The sequence below is a fragment of the Coenobita brevimanus genome, unplaced genomic scaffold (genome assembly GCF_032717465.1).
Source record: "Coenobita brevimanus isolate Jiangsu-jjx unplaced genomic scaffold, ASM3271746v2 jjx.HiC_scaffold_1435, whole genome shotgun sequence".
Classification (NCBI taxonomy): domain Eukaryota; kingdom Metazoa; phylum Arthropoda; class Malacostraca; order Decapoda; family Coenobitidae; genus Coenobita; species Coenobita brevimanus.
In genome coordinates, this window is record NW_027642271.1 from 2,023 (window position 1) to 25,321 (window position 23,299).

Consider the following 23,299-nt stretch of genomic DNA (forward strand, 5'->3'; position numbering starts at 1 on the left):
AACACTCTTTAGGAGTACTGGCCAATACTTTTTGGGCCAATTAAAACCTGTAGCTACCCTCTCAAACAACTGAAAATACTTTGTTAAATCAGATTCATTAAAAGGAGGGACAGGTTTAACATTTTTAGCCACATCAAAATCATCAGATCTAGATGATCCAGTTCCACCTTGTTTCATGCGATACTCATGTTCTGCCTGAATCCTAGCAAGTTCAATTTGTGCCTGAGCCTGTGCTTGTGCCTCCTGAATACTAGCCTGAGACTCAGCCTCCTTAGCATTTGCCTGAAACTCAGCCTCCTTAGCACGAGCCTGAAACTCAGCCTCCTTAGCACGAGCCTCCTGCAGGGCCTAGCTGTAACTTAGCTATTTCAATCTGCGTTTGCTCATCTGGAGGAGTTACATTAAACAAGCTTTTATTAATCATGTCAACAATTTGATCTTTAGAATGATGAGAGCCAACAGGAATTCCCAATTGTTGAGCAACAAGCTTAAGTTCATTCTTTGTTCTGTTTTCTACATCACACACTGTTTGCACATTTGACAAAAAATCTTTGGCTTCATCAAGAGTAGTAATAGTAGACATCATGAACAAATCACAGACACAAAATGTCAAGCAATATCCTTATGATAATATCCTGAATATCCTGATAAGAGATCGCCAAATTTATGTTACGGAACAGAGAGAGATAATGAACACTTCAAGTGAGAATCCTAAAATCACTACTGTCCCGCAAAGTTCCAGGTTCAAAACAAAGAGAGTTAGGTAAAATTACAAGTTAAAGTTTAATGCTCAAACTAACAACTAAACATTAAGGACTCATAAGGATAATGTAATGGCAAAAACAGGTTAAATATATGGTTAACTGCAATAGCCTCTATTAACACGAATTTAGCAAGAACAAATTTATGTAAGTCAGCCCTGATAAATGAGAGAACCGAATAATGCTCAGTTAAAGTAAGATAAATTATTATTACAGATACAAAATATTTCACAAACACCACAAAGCCAGTCAGGAGACAGGACGTGTGTGCCAGGCATTCCCCAGGTCCTGTCCTCCCCACTTACACCACTGACAGGGCTAATGTATGGCCCAGCCTGCACTAAACGTGCAGGGAATCTTTCAACAACAACAACAACAAAATATTACTAATACTGGCTGACATTAAAAACTGTACGTAAATCACAAAAACCTTACCAGGCCTACGAATTAACGCCTCAGGCTATACGGTACAAGAAAAATGGTAATAACACTTATACTGAAATTATACAGCAGCTAGGATGGCTGGAGACTTCCTGAGCACTCACAATAATAATACACTATACAGGGGAGGACAGAGATGTGAACAAAATGAGGAGTAGATCTAAGCGGCAATTAATGCAGAGACGGAGCTCATTATATAGGGGGCCGGCAGAGCCTGAGTTCAACTTGCAAGAAGGACGCGCAAACGAAGGCACAGAGGACGAAGAGTTGACAGTCATGCTCTGAACAACAGAAAGAATGATTTACTCTACTATAAGGGGGAGAAGGGGGAGTGAGGGTAGAACACACAAGCCTGGTCACTATGGAAGCCACGAGGCGAATCGTGATCAAACATGCAGCATACTGTACGTTAGAATTATCCAAAGGATGATGAAATCATAGGCTATGTAACAATATATATATATATATATATATATATATATATATATATATATATATATATATACATATATATATATATATATATATATATATATATATACATATATATATATATATATATATATATATATATATATATATATATATGGTACACTAGGCGTTTTTAGGTTGGCTTCCCACCCTAAGAAGGCTTAGGGTATAGTTAGGTTCTCTTTCTAGACTGGAGCTTAGACACAATATAAGAGGACCAGGACATAAAAACACAGGGCAACAACCTTACACGTATATTAGCAAATTCTCTGCTACAGAACAGGGAAGACAATTCAGTCGATATGCTATACAAAAGTTAATACACAGGCTGGGAGATGAGTTTTGTGTATCATGCATGCTACAAGATAGACAATGGGCTCAGTCGGGGTAAATACAGTAGGTAATACAAGGTTTCACTGTCCTTGTATGTGAGGATCGTTTCAGAGTGAGAGGATGAAATATGGGTTATACTGTGCACAGGATAATCCAAGAGTCCTTATTCTGACACTGTTTCTATGAATGTAGAATATATATATATATATATATATATATATATATATATATATATATATATATTGTTAAGAAACAGAGAAAGATAACGTACACTTTAAGTGAGAATACTAAGAGTCACTACTGTCCCGTAAAGTTCCAGGTTCAAAACAAAAGAGTTAGGTAAAATTACAAGTTAAAGTTTAATGCTCAAACTAACAACAAAACATTCAAGACTCATAAGGATAATGTAATTGCAAATAAACAGGTTAAATATATGGTTAACTGCAATAGCCTCTATTAACACGAAATTAGCAAGAGTAAATTTATCTCAGTCAGCCCTGATAAAATGAGATACCAGATAATACTCAGTGAATGCCAGATAAATTATTACAGATACAAACTATTATCAAAAATTACTGACATAAAACCCAACATTAATCAAAAACCTCACTAGGCCTAAGAATTAACCTTATGCTACACAGTACAAGAAAAAATGCAATAACACTTATACTCAAATTACACACAGCTGCTAGATGTTTGGAGATTTCTTGAGCACTCACAATAATAATATCTGTACAGGGGAGGACAGAGATGTGAACAAAATGAGGAGCAGATCTAAGTGGCAATGATGCAGAGACTGAGCTCATTATATAGGGGCCAGCAGAGCTTGATACAACTTGTAAGAAGGACGCGCAAATGAAGCCATGGGGACAAAGAGTTGACAATCCCGCTCTGAATAACAGAGAGAACGACTTACTCTACTATAACGGTAGAAGGGGGGGAATGAGGCAGAACACGCTCGTGATCAAACATGCAGCATACTGTGCGTTAAAATTACACAAAGGATGATGAAATCATAGGCTATGTAACACCTCCCCACAAAGAAAAAAGAAATTTTCAAAGGAAATTTCTTATTACTCTAAAACAATCTGTATATGGCATTACAGAACATGCAAAAGCCTTTCCTAGTGTTACAAAACATGAGATCTCCCTAGCACGTTCAGTCATAGGTACTTGCCAGTATCCCTTTAACAAATCAAACTTACTTATGTACCTAGCCTTTCCGATCTTGTCTATGCAATCTTCCACACGAGGGAGGGGGTAAGTGTCTGTTTTGGTTATCTGATTAACACGTCTGTAGTCAATGCAAAGCCGCTGTGACCCACCTGGCTTAGGGACCAGAGTGACAGGAGAACTCCACTCGCTCTGACATGGCTCAATCATCTTGTGGTCCAACAGGTAGCCAAGCTCCTTCTCAAAGGTGGACACTAGACCAGTGCTCTTCAACCTTTTTTGGCGTCGTCCACCCCTAGTGTTGAATTGATAAAAGCTGTCTACCCCAATCGTAGGTTAACTGTATAATCCCATGATCCTAACATTATATATTTACTTTTTTAGATTCTTGAATGTATAAATATGTAGGCAAGTAAAAGCAATTTCACTCATTACAAATTTGCAATTTATTATTTTTCCATAATGCATTTCATATGATTACATAATGCAGTCTCATTACAAGAGAAAAATACATCAGTGCAATTTTTAAAAAATGGCATCGCTCCTAATGAAGCAAATCAATAAGCAATATTGCGCATAATATGCGTTGTATTTGATATATTCGAAAAATCAAATTATTCTTCATTTATAAATCTATATATGCAGGAAAAATAGTTTCATTCACTTTTTTAATTTCCAAAGTTTAGTTATAAATTCTTCCATATAATTATTCATTCATTCAAAATATACATAACATAATTTTATCACTGAAGTTCCAAAGCAAATAAATTGTCGTCATAAATTTTAAAGCAAGAATAAAATTGCAAACAATATTTTTTATATTTCCCATTAAAAAAAAAACGTCATTAATATTTTTTAAAAAAAAAAAAAAAAAAAAAAAAAAATTAGTGGCTTGGCTGGTGTTGCAGTTTGTCTGCTGTCAGGTTGAATCGAGGCACCGGACGATTTTCCAGTGCAACCCGCATCAGTGGATCTAAATTGAGAATGGCATTCCTTTTCATTGTCTTGATTAAAACTAAGCTTGAGAAGCCTTGTTCAAATAAATATGACGTTGGCGTTTGAACAAACATTGCTGTTGCCTGATCAGCCAACTCCTTGTACTCAGGATTATCAAGCAGGGAAATCCAGAAATCCATAGGGTGGCCAAATGTCTTGAAAGTTGCTTTTTGAGAGTAATCCACTTTAAGCTCCAATAGGGCATCAGAATGATCGGTTCCATCATCTGAAAATGGATTAAGTACCCACATCTTGGAGTCCAGGTAGTCATTCTCACTGTCTGGGAAATAACATTCAAGGTTTTCCTGCATCAATGTAAGGTGTTTGAAAATCATTTGGGACATTTGCACCTCCAGTGTCTGCGCTCCTTCCTGCATACCATGTTCCCAGCCACATTCTCTCATATACTTATCAAGTATTTCAAAGTCAGAAAAACATCTCTTCTCTACATTGCTTTTCCATTTTTTCACCTTCAGTTTGAATCCATTTATTTTTCCTATTCTTGTAAAGATATCCCCACCTTTGCCTTGCTGACTGATGTTCAACTTGTTCAGATGGTCAAACACTGAGGCCATGTAAGACAACTTTGCCAGCCAGAATATATCTTGACACTTAACTGCCATGGGATTTACTTCCTCAGTAAAGAAAACACAGAGTTCTTCTCGCAGTGCCAATACTCGATTAAGAACCTTCCCGCGTGATAGCCAACGCACTTCAGCATGCAAGAGAAGTTTGGTGAAGTTGGTTTCCATATCCTTGCATAACTCACTGAACATTCTGTGTTTCTTTGCATGTGCACGCATATGATTCACCATTTTTACAACATCATCAAGAAGTAGCTCAAAGTCATTTTTCTCATTTGCATTCCAAGCCTAATTCAGACGTTTTGCCACTAAGGCTTCCTGTGAATCACGCAATGAATGGGGACACAATTTGGTGAGACAGCTTGGATTTTCCTGACAACATCATTGATTGCACCAACCATTGCTTTTGCACCATCAGTAGTAACTGATTTGCATTTTGACTAGTCGATGCCTTCTTCAACAAAAAACTCATTTAGTTTCTGGAAAATACTGTGTGCTGTTGTTTCTACACCCAGCTGGAGGCAACACAAAAAATGTTCAGCTACAGTTTTTGCTTCTAGTTCTGGAAACCGTCAGTAAACAATCAACTGTGCTTCTCCCCCTATGACTGTGGTTTCATCCAGTTGTATGCCAAATGATGATGCTAGACGCAATTTTTTAATAAGCTGTTCCTTCAAATCATCTGCTAACATCATGGATCGGCGACTTGTTGTTGTATCTGACAATGGGATCTGATTTACCTTCTTCACTGCTTCTTTTCCTCCATGTATAAGGTCAGCTGCTACTTCAAGGCATGGCAGTACAACACTTTCAAGTTCAGTGAAAGGCTTTTTTTTTTTTTTTCTGAAGTATGATATGTGTCATCTTAAGAGAAGCAAGAGTAAGTGATTTTGTGTCAAATGGCGTGACTTGACTTTTGAAAGTGGACTGTTGTTTCGAGTATGCTTCCAAAGTTGCCTCAAAGAATTGCTTTGATTTGTTTTGGTGTTCAGGGTGTTTAGTCTTCAAGTGTCGATCAAGTTTTGAGGGAACTACATTTCCATTGCTGTACGTTACATTATAAAAAAGGCACTTTGCTGGTGGGAAAGGATTTGAAGCTTCTTCTACTGGTCGGAAAAATCCAAATGCAATATGGTCATCATTCCACCGTTTTCTGGTAGTCTCCTTGTTCTCTGTGAAGTCCGTAGTAGTAGCTCCAATTTGTGAGGCTTGATTGGAAGTATCATCTCTGCTTGATGTAGCAATCGACTCGGGTTTCGATGGGTCAGCAGTGCCATCTATTTTCTTGAAGTACTTATATAGTGACATGCTTGCGTCTCTTGGGCACTACGGTTGTAATCTGGAAGAAGAAAGGCAAGAGTTAGTTATAAATAATGCAATGACTGATTCTGTGAAACCTATGAAATCAATGAAGTGCCCTCTAAGACTGTATTAGTTGAAATAATATTTCTTCACAAACACATAACAGGTCACACATAAAATAATACTTCTTTGCTAACACAGAAATACAGATAAAATAATACTTATTCACTAACACAGAACATAACTTCACAACAAATTATTCATTATAATCAGCTCATAAATTTAATAAGAGTATTATTTTATCCATAAACGAAGTGTATGAAAATAATAAACCTAATATACCTATATAAAACTAATACTGTAAGACAGTGTAATAACAACAGCAGTAATACTTACACAAGGGATAGAACGAGAAGACGAAAGAGGTATGCTTATGCTCCAACAACAACTCTCCACTTTCTGAGCCCAGCTGCCCAGAGTTGCCAGCGTTGCCAATCAAATGAACAGGAACAGAACGTGTTACATATCACAGTGTTGGTAATGAAATGAATAGGAACTGGACATGTTTACAGTTAGGCCTAGTTAATAAGTTAGGTTTAACAGAGAGGAGAGCTAGATGGGGGAGTGATACTTAGCTATTATAGTGGCGATATGTAATATACAAATATGTATTTAATGTTCACACTTTGTGCAAAATCCGAAGGGAAAGACAGGGACGTTAAATCTTGTATAAATTCCATTGTACAGTTTATGCATTTCGAGATAAAGCTGGATTAAGTGCTCGTGAGCCACAGAAAAATCAACATACAGGCTATCTTTGACTACACATATGTAAATTCTCCACTTGTATTATATTATTTATTTCTTCTTTTTATTCTATCCATATACGGTAATGATCTGGTCCACCCTCTGTCCACCCAAAGAAAGCTGTCCACCCCACACTGAATTTCGACCAGACCAATTGACTGAATATTTAAAGACTCCTTTTGTTCACATCACGCTGTCTCCTGAAACATTTCTCCGTAGTATGACCAAGCTTACTACAATAAGTGCATTTACTTTTCTGAAATCTAGAGGTGAAGCTGGTATTTACTTCCTGAGAAACATCATCTTTATTTTCTTTCCTGTTACCTGTACTCTGAGTAGAGGCAACGTTTGTGAGTGAGAACATATTCATCAGCTAAAACTGCAGCATCAGACAAATTATCTATTCTTTTCTCATCAAGATATAGGCTTACATCTTTATTAATACACCTCTTGAAGTCCTCCAGGAAAATCATCTGCTTAAATTTATCAAAATCAGAATTTACATTCTTAGAATTTAACCACTGCTCTAACAGATCTTCTTTGATTTTTGCATACTCAACATGGGATTGCTTATCTTGCTTATAAGTTGTCCTAAATTTTACTCTATAGGCTTCAGGAACAAGCTCATAGGCCTTAAGAATCCAACTCTTGACTACATCATAATTATCAGATTGATCCTGAGGCAAAGATGCATAAGTTACTTGAGTTTTACCGGTTAGAACACTCTGTAGGAGTACTGGCCAATACTTTTGGGCCAATTAAAACCTGTAGCTACCCTCTCAAACAACTGAAAATACTTTGTTAAATCAGATTCATTAAAAGGAGGGACAGGTTTAACATTTTTAGCCACATCAAAATCATCAGATCTAGATGATCCAGTTCCACCTTGTTTCATGCGATACTCATGTTCTGCCTGAATCCTAGCAAGTTCAATTTGTGCCTGAGCCTGTGCTTGTGCCTCCTGAATACTAGCCTGAGACTCAGCCTCCTTAGCATTTGCCTGAAACTCAGCCTCCTTAGCACGAGCCTGAAACTCAGCCTCCTTAGCACGAGCCTCCTGCAGGGCTAGCTGTAACTTAGCTATTTCAATCTGCGTTTGCTCATCTGGAGGAGTTACATTAAACAAGCTTTTATTAATCATGTCAACAATTTGATCTTTAGAATGATGAGAGCCAACAGGAATTCCCAATTGTTGAGCAACAAGCTTAAGTTCATTCTTTGTTCTGTTTTCTACATCACACACTGTTTGTACATTTGACAAAAATCTTCGGCTTCATCAAGAGTAGTAATAGTAGACATCATGAACAAATCACAGACACAAAATGTCAAGCAATATCCTTATGATAATATCCTGAATATCCTGATAAGAGATCGCCAAATTTATGTTACGGAACAGAGAGAGATAATGAACACTTCAAGTGAGAATCCTAAAATCACTACTGTCCCGCAAAGTTCCAGGTTCAAAACAAAAGAGTTAGGTAAAATTACAAGTTAAAGTTTAATGCTCAAACTAACAACTAAACATTAAGGACTCATAAGGATAATGTAATGGCAAAAACAGGTTAAATATATGGTTAACTGCAATAGCCTCTATTAACACGAATTTAGCAAGAACAAATTTATGTAAGTCAGCCCTGATAAATGAGAGAACCGAATAATGCTCAGTTAAAGTAAGATAAATTATTATTACAGATACAAAATATTTCACAAACACCACAAAGCCAGTCAGGAGACAGGACGTGTGTGCCAGGCATTCCCCAGGTCCTGTCCTCCCCACTTACACCACTGACAGGGCTAATGTATGGCCCAGCCTGCACTAAACGTGCAGGGAATCTTTCAACAACAACAACAACAAAATATTACTAATACTGGCTGACATTAAAAACTGTACGTAAATCACAAAAACCTTACCAGGCCTACGAATTAACGCCTCAGGCTATACGGTACAAGAAAAATGGTAATAACACTTATACTGAAATTATACAGCAGCTAGATGGCTGGAGACTTCCTGAGCACTCACAATAATAATACACTATACAGGGGAGGACAGAGATGTGAACAAAATGAGGAGTAGATCTAAGCGGCAATTAATGCAGAGACGGAGCTCATTATATAGGGGGCCGGCAGAGCCTGATTCAACTTGCAAGAAGGACGCGCAAACGAAGGCACAGAGGACGAAGAGTTGACAGTCATGCTCTGAACAACAGAAAGAATGATTTACTCTACTATAAGGGGGAGAAGGGGGAGTGAGGTAGAACACACAAGCCTGGTCACTATGGAAGCCCCGAGGCGAATCGTGATCAAACCAGCACCACACTGATCGTTAGAATTATACAAAGGATTATAAACTCATAGTCTATGTAACAATATATATATATATATATATATATATATATATATATATATATATATATATATATATATACATATATATATATATACATATATATATATATATATATATATATATATATATATATATATATATATATATATATATATATATATATATATATATATATATATATATATATATATATATATATGGTACACTAGGCGTTTTTAGGTTTGGTTTCCCACCCTAAGAAGGCTTAGGGTATAGTTAGGTTCTCTTTCTAGACTGGAGCTTAGACACAATATAAGAGGACCAGGACATAAAAACACAGGGCAACAACCTTACACGTATATTAGCAAATTCTCTGCTACAGAACAGGAAGACAATTCAGTCGATATGCTATACAAAGTTAATACACAGGCTGGGAGATGAGTTTTGTGTATCATGCATGCTACAAGATAGACAATGGGCTCAGTCGGGGTAAATACAGTAGGTAATACAAGGTTTCACTGTCCTTGTATGTGAGGATCGTTTCAGAGTGAGAGGATGAAATATGGGTTTTACTGTGCACAGGATAATCCAAGAGTCCTTATTCTGACACTGTTTCTATGAATGTAGAATATATATATATATATATATATATATATATATATATATATATATCTATATATATATATCTATATAGATATATATATTGTTACGGAACAGAGAAAGATAACGTACACTTTAAGTGAGAATACTACGAGTCCCTACTGTCCCGTAAAGGTCCAGGTTCAAAACAAAAGAGTTAGGTAAAATTACAAGTTAAAAGTTTAATGCTCAAACTAACAACAAAACATTCAAGACTCATAAGGATAATGTAATTGCAAATAAACAGGTTAAATATATGGTTAACTGCAATAGCCTCTATTAACACGAAATTAGCAAGAGTAAATTTATCTCAGTCAGCCCTGATAAAATGAGATACCAGATAATACTCAGTGAATGCCAGATAAATTATTACAGATACAAACTATTATCAAAAATTACTGACATAAAACCCAACATTAATCAAAAACCTCACTAGGCCTAAGAATTAACCTTATGCTACACAGTACAAGAAAAAATGCAATAACACTTATACTCAAATTACACACAGCTGCTAGATGTTTGGAGATTTCTTGAGCACTCACAATAATAATATCTGTACAGGGGAGGACAGAGATGTGAACAAAATGAGGAGCAGATCTAAGTGGCAATGATGCAGAGACTGAGCTCATTATATAGGGGCCAGCAGAGCTTGATACAACTTGTAAGAAGGACGCGCAAATGAAGCCATGGGGACAAAGAGTTGACAATCCCGCTCTGAATAACAGAGAGAACGACTTACTCTACTATAACGGTAGAAGGGGGGGAATGAGGCAGAACACGCTCGTGATCAAACATGCAGCATACTGTGCGTTAAAATTACACAAAGGATGATGAAATCATAGGCTATGTAACACCTCCCCACAAAGAAAAAGAAATTTTCAAAGGAAATTTCTTATTACTCTAAAACAATCTGTATATGGCATTACAGAACATGCAAAAGCCTTTCCTAGTGTTACAAAACATGAGATCTCCCTAGCACGTTCAGTCATAGGTACTTGCCAGTATCCCTTTAACAAATCAAACTTACTTATGTACCTAGCCTTTCCGATCTTGTCTATGCAATCTTCCACACGAGGGAGAGGGTAAGTGTCGGTTTTGGTTATCTGATTAACACGTCTGTAGTCAATGCAAAGCCGCTGTGACCCACCTGGCTTAGGGACCAGAGTGACAGGAGAACTCCACTCGCTCTGGACATGGCTCAATCATCTTGTGGTCCAACAGGTAGCCAAGCTCCTTCTCAAAGGTGGACACTAGACCAGTGCTCTTCAACCTTTTTTGGCGTCGTCCACCCCTAGTGTTGAATTGATAAAAGCTGTCTACCCCAATCGGTTAACTGTATAATCCCATGATCCTAACATTATATATTTACTTTTTTTAGATTCTTGAATGTATAAATATGTAGGCAAGTAAAAGCAATTTCACTCATTACAAATTTGCAATTTATTATTTTTCCATAATGCATTTCATATGATTACATAATGCAGTCTCATTACAAGAGAAAATACATCAGTGCAATTTTTAAAAAAATGGCATCGCTCCTAATGAAGCAAATCAATAAGCAATATTGCGCATAATATGCGTTGTATTTGATATATTCGAAAAATCAAATTATTCTTCATTTATAAATCTATATATGCAGGAAAAATAGTTTCATTCACTTTTTTAATTTCCAAAGTTTAGTTATAAATTCTTCCATATAATTATTCATTCATTCAAAATATACATAACATAATTTTATCACTGAAGTTCCAAAGCAAATAAATTGTCGTCATAAATTTTAAACCAATAATAAAATTGAAAACAATATGTTTTATATTTGCCATTATAACAAAAACGTCATGAATCTTATTAAAAAAAAAAAAAAAAAAAAAAAAAAAAATTAGTGGCTTGGCTGGTGTTGCAGTTTGTCTGCTGTCAGGTTGAATCGAGGCACCGGACTGATTTTCCAGTGCAACCCGCATCAGTGGATCTAAATTGAGAATGGCATTCCTTTTCATTGTCTTGATTAAAACTAAGCTTGAGAAGCCTTGTTCAAATAAATATGACGTTGGCGTTTGAACAAACATTGCTGTTGCCTGATCAGCCAACTCCTTGTACTCAGGATTATCAAGCAGGGAAATCCAGAAATCCATAGGGTGGCCAAATGTCTTGAAAGTTGCTTTTTGAGAGTAATCCACTTTAAGCTCCAATAGGGCATCAGAATGATCGGTTCCATCATCTGAAAATGGATTAAGTACCCACATCTTGGAGTCCAGGTAGTCATTCTCACTGTCTGGGAAATAACATTCAAGGTTTTCCTGCATCAATGTAAGGTGTTTGAAAATCATTTGGGACATTTGCACCTCCAGTGTCTGCGCTCCTTCCTGCATACCATGTTCCCAGCCACATTCTCTCATATACTTATCAAGTATTTCAAAGTCAGAAAAACATCTCTTCTCTACATTGCTTTTCCATTTTTTCACCTTCAGTTTGAATCCATTTATTTTTCCTATTCTTGTAAAGATATCCCCACCTTTGCCTTGCTGACTGATGTTCAACTTGTTCAGATGGTCAAACACTGAGGCCATGTAAGACAACTTTGCCAGCCAGAATATATCTTGACACTTAACTGCCATGGGATTTACTTCCTCAGTAAAGAAAACACAGAGTTCTTCTCGCAGTGCCAATACTCGATTAAGAACCTTCCCGCGTGATAGCCAACGCACTTCAGCATGCAAGAGAAGTTTGGTGAAGTTGGTTTCCATATCCTTGCATAACTCACTGAACATTCTGTGTTTCTTTGCATGTGCACGCATATGATTCACCATTTTTACAACATCATCAAGAAGTAGCTCAAAGTCATTTTTCTCATTTGCATTCCAAGCCTAATTCAGACGTTTTGCCACTAAGGCTTCCCTGTGAATCACGCAATGAATGGGGACACAATTTGGTGAGACAGCTTGGATTTTCCTGACAACATCATTGATTGCACCAACCATTGCTTTTGCACCATCAGTAGTAACTGATTTGCATTTTGACTAGTCGATGCCTTCTTCAACAAAAAACTCATTTAGTTTCTGGAAAATACTGTGTGCTGTTGTTTCTACACCCAGCTGGAGGCAACACAAAAATGTTCAGCTACAGTTTTTGCTTCTAGTTCTGGAAACCGTCAGTAAACAATCAACTGTGCTTCTCCCCTATGACTGTGGTTTCATCCAGTTGTATGCCAAATGATGATGCTAGACGCAATTTTTTAATAAGCTGTTCCTTCAAATCATCTGCTAACATCATGGATCGGCGACTTGTTGTTGTATCTGACAATGGGATCTGATTTACCTTCTTCACTGCTTCTTTTCCTCCATGTATAAGGTCAGCTGCTACTTCAAGGCATGGCAGTACAACACTTTCAAGTTCAGTGAAAGGCTTTTTTTTTTTTCTGAAGTATGATATGTGTCATCTTAAGAGAAGCAAGAGTAAGTGATTTTGTGTCAAATGGCGTGACTTGACTTTTGAAAGTGGACTGTTGTTTCGAGTATGCTTCCAAAGTTGCCTCAAAGAATTGCTTTGATTTGTTTTGGTGTTCAGGGTGTTTAGTCTTCAAGTGTCGATCAAGTTTTGAGGGAACTACATTTCCATTGCTGTACGTTACATTATAAAAAAGGCACTTTGCTGGTGGGAAAGGATTTGAAGCTTCTTCTACTGGTCGGAAAAATCCAAATGCAATATGGTCATCATTCCACCGTTTTCTGGTAGTCTCCTTGTTCTCTGTGAAGTCCGTAGTAGTAGCTCCAATTTGTGAGGCTTGATTGGAAGTATCATCTCTGCTTGATGTAGCAATCGACTCGGGTTTCGATGGGTCAGCAGTGCCATCTATTTTCTTGAAGTACTTATATAGTGACATGCTTGCGTCTCTTGGGCACTACGGTTGTAATCTGGAAGAAGAAAGGCAAGAGTTAGTTATAAATAATGCAATGACTGATTCTGTGAAACCTATGAAATCAATGAAGTGCCCTCTAAGACTGTATTAGTTGAAATAATATTTCTTCACAAACACATAACAGGTCACACATAAAATAATACTTCTTTGCTAACACAGAAATACAGATAAAATAATACTTATTCACTAACACAGAACATAACTTCACAACAAATTATTCATTATAATCAGCTCATAAATTTAATAAGAGTATTATTTTATCCATAAACGAAGTGTATGAAAATAATAAACCTAATATACCTATATAAAACTAATACTGTAAGACAGTGTAATAACAACAGCAGTAATACTTACACAAGGGATAGAACGAGAAGACGAAAGAGGTATGCTTATGCTCCAACAACAACTCTCCACTTTCTGAGCCCAGCTGCCCAGAGTTGCCAGCGTTGCCAATCAAATGAACAGGAACAGAACGTGTTACATATCACAGTGTTGGTAATGAAATGAATAGGAACTGGACATGTTTACAGTTAGGCCTAGTTAATAAGTTAGGTTTAACAGAGAGGAGAGCTAGATGGGGAGTGATACTTAGCTATTATAGTGGCGATATGTAATATACAAATATGTATTTAATGTTCACACTTTGTGCAAAATCCGAAGGGAAAGACAGGGACGTTAAATCTTGTATAAATTCCATTGTACAGTTTATGCATTTCGAGATAAAGCTGGATTAAGTGCTCGTGAGCCACAGAAAAATCAACATACAGGCTATCTTTGACTACACATATGTAAATTCTCCACTTGTATTATATTATTTATTTCTTCTTTTTTATTCTATCCATATACGGTAATGATCTGGTCCACCCTCTGTCCACCCAAAGAAAGCTGTCCACCCCACACTGAATTTCGACCAGACCAATTGACTGAATATTTAAAGACTCCTTTTTGTTCACATCACGCTGTCTCCTGAAACATTTCTCCGTAGTATGACCAAGCTTACTACAATAAGTACATTTACTTTTCTGAAATCTAGAGGTGAAGCTGGTATTTACTTCCTGAGAAACATCATCTTTATTTTCTTTCCTGTTACCTGTACTCTGAGTAGAGGCAACGTTTGTGAGTGAGAACATATTCATCAGCTAAAACTGCAGCATCAGACAAATTATATATTTTTTTTCTCATCAAGATATAGGCTTACATCTTTATTAATACACCTTTTGAAGTCCTCCAGGAAAATCATCTGCTTAAATTTATCAAAATCAGAATTTACATTCTTAGAATTTAACCACTGCTCTAACAGATCTTCTTTGATTTTTGCATACTCAACATGGGATTGCTTATCTTGCTTATAAGTTGTCCTAAATTTTACTCTATAGGCTTCAGGAACAAGCTCATAGGCCTTAAGAATCAAGCTCTTAACCACATCATAATTATCAGATTGATCCTGAGGCAAAGATGCATAAGTTACTTGAGCTTTACCGGTGAGAACACTCTTTAGGAGTACTGGCAAATACTTTTTGGGCCAATTAAAACCTGTAGCTACCCTCTCAAACAACTGAAAATACTTTGTTAAATCAGATTCATTAAAAGGAGGGACAGGTTTAACATTTTTAGCCACATCAAAATCATCAGATCTAGATGATCCAGTTCCACCTTGTTTCATGCGATACTCATGTTCTGCCTGAATCCTAGCAAGTTCAATTTGTGCCTGAGCCTGTGCTTGTGCCTCCTGAATACTAGCCTGAGACTCAGCCTCCTTAGCATTTGCCTGAAACTCAGCCTCCTTAGCACGAGTCTGAAACTCAGCCTCCTTAGCACGAGCCTCCTGCAGGGCTAGCTGTAACTTAGCTATTTCAATCTGCGTTTGCTCATCTGGAGGAGTTACATTAAACAAGCTTTTATTAATCATGTCAACAATTTGATCTTTAGAATGATGAGAGCCAACAGGAATTCCCAATTGTTGAGCAACAAGCTTAAGTTCATTCTTTGTTCTGTTTTCTACATCACACACTGTTTGCACATTTGACAAAAATCTTTGGCTTCATCAAGAGTAGTAATAGTAGACATCATGAACAAATCACAGACACAAAATGTCAAGCAATATCCTTATGATAATATCCTGAATATCCTGATAAGAGATCGCCAAATTTATGTTACGGAACAGAGAGAGATAATGAACACTTCAAGTGAGAATCCTAAAATCACTACTGTCCCGCAAAGTTCCAGGTTCAAAACAAAAGAGTTAGGTAAAATTACAAGTTAAAGTTTAATGCTCAAACTAACAACTAAACATTAAGGACTCATAAGGATAATGTAATGGCAAAAACAGGTTAAATATATGGTTAACTGCAATAGCCTCTATTAACACGAATTTAGCAAGAACAAATTTATGTAAGTCAGCCCTGATAAATGAGAGAACCGAATAATGCCTCAGTTAAAGTAAGATATAATATTATTACAGATACAAAATATTTCACAAACACCACAAAGCCAGTCAGGAGACAGGACGTGTGTGCCAGGCATTCCCCAGGTCCTGTCCTCCCCACTTACACCACTGACAGGGCTAATGTATGGCCCAGCCTGCACTAAACGTGCAGGAATCTTTCAACAACAAAAACAACAAAATATTACTAATACTGGCTGACATTAAAAACTGTACGTAAATCACAAAAACCTTACCAGGCCTACGAATTAACGCCTCAGGCTATACGGTACAAGAAAAATGGTAATAACACTTATACTGAAATTATACAGCAGCTAGATGGCTGGAGACTTCCTGAGCACTCACAATAATAATACACTATACAGGGGAGGACAGAGATGTGAACAAAATGAGGAGTAGATCTAAGCGGCAATTAATGCAGAGACGGAGCTCATTATATAGGGGGCCGGCAGAGCCTGATTCAACTTGCAAGAAGGACGCGCAAACGAAGGCACAGAGGACGAAGAGTTGACAGTCATGCTCTGAACAACAGAAAGAATGATTTACTCTACTATAAGGGGGAGAAGGGGGAGTGAGGTAGAACACACAAGCCTGGTCACTATGGAAGCCACGAGGCGAATCGTGATCAAACATGCAGCATACTGTACGTTAGAATTATCCAAAGGATGATGAAATCATAGGCTATGTAACAATATATATATATATATATATATATATATATATATATATATATATATATATGTATATATATATACATATATATATATATATATATATATATATATATATATATATATATATATATATATATGGTACACTAGGCGTTTTTAGGCCGGCTTCCCACCCTAAGAAGGCTTAGGGTATAGTTAGGTTCTCTTTCTAGACTGGAGCTTAGACACAATATATGAGGACCAGGACATAAAAACACAGGGCAACAACCTTACACGTATATTAGCAAATTCTCTGCTACAGAACGGGAAGACAATTCAGTCGATATGCTATACAAAGTTAATACACAGGCTGGGGATGAGTTTGTGTATCATGCATGCTACAAGATAGACAATGGGCTCAGTCGGGGTAAATACAGTAGGTAATACAAGGTTTCACTGTCCTTGTATGTGAGGATCGTTTCAGAGTGAGAGGATGAAATATGGGTTTTACTGTGCACAGGATAATCCAAGAGTCCTTATTCTGACACTGTTTCTATGAATGTAGAATATATATATATATATATATATATATATATATATATATATATATATATATATATATATATATATATTATTACGGAACAGAGAAAGATAACGTACACTTTAAGTGAGAATACTAAGAGTCACTACTGTCCCGGAAAGTTCCAGGTTCAAAACAAAAGAGTTAGGTAAAATTACAAGTTAAAGTTTAATGCTCAAACTAACAACAAAACATTCAAGACTCATAAGGATAATGTAATTGCAAATAAACAGGTTAATTATATGGTTAACTGCAATAGCCTCTATTAACACGAAATTAGCAAGAGTAAATTTATCTCAGTCAGCCCTGATAATATGAGATACCAGATAATACTCAGTGAATGCCAGATAAATTATTACAGATACAAACTATTATCAAAAATTACCTGACATAAAACCCAACATTAATCAAAAACCTCACTGAGGCCCTAAGAATTAACCTTATGCACTACACAGTACAAGAAAAAATGCAATAACACTTATACTCAAATTACACACAGCTGCTAGATGTTTGGAGATTTCTTGAGCACTCACAATAATAATATCTGTACAGGGGAGGACAAGAGATGTGAACAAAATGAGGAGCAGATCTAAGTGGCAATGATGATGAGACTGAGCTCATTATATAGGGGCCAGCAGAGCTTGATACAACTTGTAAGAAGGACGGCGCAAATGAAGCCATGGGGACAAAGAGTTGACAATCCCGCTCTGAATAACAGAGAGAACGACTTACTCTACTATAACGGTAGAAGAGGGGGAATGAGGGCAGAATGCTCGTGATCAAACATGCAGCATACTGTACGTTAAAATTACACAAAGGATGATGAAATCATAGGCTATGTAACACCTCCCCACAAAGAAAAAAGAAATTTACAAAGGAAATTTCTTATTATTCTAAAACAATCTGTACATGGCATTACAGAACATGCAAAAGCCTTTCCCAGTGTTACAAAGCATGAGATCTCCCTAGCACGTTCAGTCATAGGCACTTGCCAGTATCCCTTTAACAAATCAAACTTCCTTATGTACCTATCCTCTTCCGATCTTGTCTATGCAATCTTCCACACGAGGGAGGGGGGTAAGTGTCTGTTTTGGTTATCTGAATTAACACGTCTGTAGTCAATGCAAAGCCGCTGTGACCCACCTGGCATAGCGACCAGAGTGACACGAGAACTACAAACGCTCAGACACGGCACAATCATCTTGTGGTCCAACATGCCAGCCAAGCTCCTTCTGGATGAGAGGAACTTTCACTGGGTTCACACGGTAAGGAGGCAATTTAATTGGCTTTGCGTCTCCAACATCGACATCATGCATCAACACAGTGGTTCTTCCTGGAGTGGCACGGAACACTTGCGGGTACTCCTGCAGTAATGCCGAAAAATCCTGCCTTTCCTTGGGAGGTAGATGAGAAAGCTTAGTCTGGAGATCATTCATGATATCAGGATTCTTCCCCAAATTAATCACTCAGGCTCATACTGCATGGGAGAGCTTCACTTGCAGACTCGGGTGGAACAGCTACAGTGCAGACTGGATTATTTTCGTCCCGCCTGTGATATAACTTTAGCATGTTGATGTGACATAGTTGCTTGCTCTTTCTACGATCTGGTGTAGCGATGTATAGTTGACATCACTGAGTTTCTTCTCCACGAAATAAAGGGCCACTAAACTTGGCTTGAAGAGGTTGCCCATGAACTGGTAGTAGAATCAAAACCTGATCTCCTGGCTGAAAGTGGCGTAACCTGGACTGCTTATGTTCCAAGTCTTCATATTCTCCTGAGCAGCTCTTAAATTCTCTCTCGCCAGCTGTAAAGCAGTGGACAGCCGTTCTTTGAACTTCATCACATACTCCAGCAGGTTGACGTGTCTTCCTCCGACGGCCAGCATTCATTGAGTAACTTGAGGGGTCCTCTTACTTCGCGGCCAAACAGTAGTTCAAGGGTGAGAAGCCCAGTGATTCATTTGGAGATTCTCTTGCAGCAAACACAACGAATGGAAGGCCCGGTATCCCAGTCTTTTTGATGTTCCAAACAGTATTTCTTGAGCATCGATTTGAGTGTTTGATGATATCTCTCCGCGCTCCTTGGGTCTGGGGATGGTAAGCTGAAGACGTGATCTGGGTGATGCCCAACTCTTTTTTACAGAAAAGCTGCTTGAAAACGTTTGACATGAAATTACTTCCCCGGTCTGACTGTGCACTCCTTGGGCAGACCAAACTTTGTGAAGAACCCTAGCATTTCCCTTGCTCCACGTTCTTTTCTGAGATGTTTCTAAGTGGAATGGCTTCAGGATAACGAGTAGCCATATCAATCATGGTCAACACATAAGAAAATCCTGAAGAAGTGTTAGGAAGAGGGCAAACAATATCCACCAACACACGGGTGAAAGGCGCCTCAAAAGGAGGAATGGGAACTAGAGGTGCAACCTTTTCGGTCTGATTACACTTCCCCACAACTTGACAGGTGTGACAAGACTTACAATACCAGGAAATATCCCTGAAGATACCTGGCCAGTAGAAGTATTTCAAAATGCGTGCTACAGTCTTCCTCACTCCAAGGTGTCCTGCCAAACTGGTATCATGAGCCACTCGAATGATATCCTGCCTACAAACACGAGGGATGACAACTTGATGTACAACCTCCCATTCACAGTCGGCTGATGCTGTTGGGGGTCTCCACTTCCTCATAAGTACTCCTGACTTTACATAATAACAAGTAGAAGCACCGGCTGACTCTTCTTCACTGTAAAAGCAGAGTTAGCTAGACCTTTCAACTCAGGGTCAGCAACCTGCAACTCAAGCAACTCTTGACGAGACAAATTATTAACACTACGGGGTACTGCCTCATCTGGTGAGTGGTCCAAATTAGCAAGAAAGGTGTCAGCTGAGGACCAACATCATCATCATCATTATCCTCTAAATCACCAGTAACTTTAGACTTAGCCCTAGTGACAGCAAGCACATGCAGGGAACACATCAGGGACATCATAATCAGGACACAGCCACTGGCTCACTAGACAACTGAGGAGCTGGACACACTTGACTTCCACCAACATCATTTCCAAGTAAGAAAGTTACACCTGACATTGGGAGTGTCTCAGCCAACCCAATCATAACGGAACCATTAACAAAACCAGACTCTAAATTCACTCTGCACAGAGGGACAGAGAAAGTAATTATTCCCTACACCTTGTAAGATTACAGTTTCATCAGAGGAATTAACATTAGAGCCTAGAGACACTGGTCAGCATAAGGGATTGGCAAGCACCTGTATCACGATTTATTCGAATTGTTCCTGTCATTACTGTCCAGAGGACTGATTAAAGTATCAGGCAGGAAATTAGCACATGAGCTTCTTGAGAGTGTCACTCACGTTACTGCTCAAAAGAGGAGCTCCATCATGAGAATTTAAGTTACCACGCAAAGCAGGTTCAGTTAACTCAGTTAAAGAATTCTGGGAACTCTCAAGAGTGGACACTAGACCAATTGACTGAATATTTAAAGACTCCTTTTTGTTCACATCACGCTGTCTCCTGAAACATCTCTCCGTAGTACAAACCAAGCTTACTACAATAAGTACATTTACTTTTCTGAAATCTAGAGGTGAAGCTGGAATTTACTTCCTGATAAACATCATCTTTATTCTCTTTCCTGTTGCCTGTGCTCTGAGTAGAACAACGTACTTACTCTCAGCTTTCCCTTTTTCTTTAGAATATCTCTTGTGAGTGAGAACATATTCATCAGCTAAAACACAGCATCAGACAAATTATCTATTCTCTTCTCATCAAGATATAGGCTTACATCTTTATAAATACACCTCTTGAAGTCCTCCAGCAAAATCATCTGCTTAGAATTTCCCAAAATCAGGATCCACATTCTTAGAATTTAACCACTGCTCTAACAAATCTCCTTTGATTTTTTTGCATACTCAACATGGGATTGCTTATCTTGCTTGTAAGTTGTCCTAAATTTTACTCTATAGGCTTCAGGAACAAGCTCATAGGGCTGAAACAGAATCAAGCTCTTAACTACATCATAATTATGAGATTAATCCTGAGGCAAAGATGCATAAGTTACTTGAGCTTTACCGGTGAGAACAGTTTGAAGGAGTACTGGCCAATACTCCTTGGGCCAATTAAAACCTGTAACTACCCTCTCAAACAACTGAAAATACTTGAAGATAAAATCAGATTCATTAAAAGAGAGGGACAAGTTTAACATTTTTAGCCACATCAAAATCATCAGATCTAGATGATCCAGTTCCACCTTGTTTCATGCGATACTCATGGTCTGCCTGAATCCTTGTAAGTTCAATTTATTTGCCTGAGCCTGTACCTGTGCCTCTTGAATACGAGCATTTGCCTCATTAACCTGAGCCTCCGCCTCCTTGGCCTTAGGCTCCTGCAGGGCTGCTGTGCCTTAGCTAATTCAATCTGCGTTTGCTCATTTGGAGGAGTTACATTAAACAAGCTTTCATTAATCATGTCAACAATTTGATCTTTAGAATGATGAGAGCGAACAGCAATTCCCAATTGTTGAGCAACGAGCTTAAGTTCATTCTTTGTTCTGTTTTCTATATCACACACTGTTTGCGCATTTGACAAAAAAATCTTTGGCTTCATCAAGTGTAGTAATAGTAGACATAATTAATAAGTAACAGTCTGAAAATATCAAGAAATATCCTTATGATAATATCCTGAATGTCCTGATAAGAGAAGTCGCCAAATTTATGTTACGGAATAGAGAGAGATAATGAACACTTCAAGTGAGAATACTAAAATCACTACTGTCGCGCAAAGTTCCAGGTTCAAAACAAAAGAGTTAGGTAGGTACAAGTTAAAGTTTAATGCTCAAACTGACAACTAAACATTCAGGACTCATAAGGAGGATAATGTAATGGCAAAAACAGGATAAATATATGGTTAACTGCAATAGCCTCTATTAACACGAATTTAGCAAGAACAAATTTATGTAAGTCAACCTTGATAAATGAGAGGCGAATAATACTCAGTTAAAGTAAGATATAATATTATTACAGATACAAAATATTTCACACACACCACAAAGCCAGTCAGGAGACAGGACGTGTGTGCCAGGCATTCCCAGGTCCTGTCCTCCCCACTTACTGTTTTTTAATCAGCCCATACACCACTGACCGGGCTAATGTATGGCCCAGCCTGCACTCTACGTGCAGGGAATCTTTCAACACCAACAACAACAAAATATTACTAATACTGGCTGACATTAAAAACTGTACATAAATGACAAAAACACTTACCAGGCCTACGAATTAACGCCTCAGGCTATACGGTACAAGAAAAATGGTAATAACACTTATACTGAAATTTTACAGCAGCTAGATGGCTGGAGACTTCCTGAGCACTCACAATAATAATACACTATATACAGGGGAGGACAGAGATGTGAACAAAATGAGGAGTAGATCTAAGTGGCAATTAATGCAGAGACGGAGCTCATTATATAGGGGCCGGCAGGGAGCCTGATTCAACTTGCAAGAAGGACGCGCAAACGAAGGCACAGAGGACGAAGAAGTTGACAGTCATGCTCTGAACAACAGAAAGAATGATTTACTCTACTATAAGGGGAGAAGGGAGGGGAGTGAGGTAGAACACACAAGCCTGGTCAATATGGAAACCACGAGGCGAATCGTGATCAAACATGCAGCATACTGTGCGTTAGAATTTATCCAAAGGATGATGAAATCATAGGCTATGTAACAATATATATATATATATATATATATATATATATATATATATATATATATGGTACACTAGGCGTTTTTAGGCCGGCTTCCCACACCCTAAGAATGCTTAGGGTATAGTTAGGTTCTCTTTCTAGACTGAATCTTAGACACAA

General features: G+C 37.8%; 1 protein-coding gene across 1 annotated transcript; it reads right to left on the bottom strand.

The window, feature by feature from the left end:
* Nucleotides 1–4,247: 4,247 nt before the first annotated feature.
* On the bottom strand, nucleotides 4,248–12,640 carry LOC145389586 (SCAN domain-containing protein 3-like; the record flags this gene model as incomplete). Its single annotated transcript, XM_080264841.1, has 3 exons — nucleotides 12,346–12,640; nucleotides 11,909–12,105; nucleotides 4,248–4,480 (listed from the first exon to the last, which is right to left on the bottom strand). Coding segments are annotated over exons 1-3 (725 nt in total), but the record flags the coding sequence as incomplete, so codon positions are not given.
* Nucleotides 12,641–23,299: the final 10,659 nt, after the last annotated feature.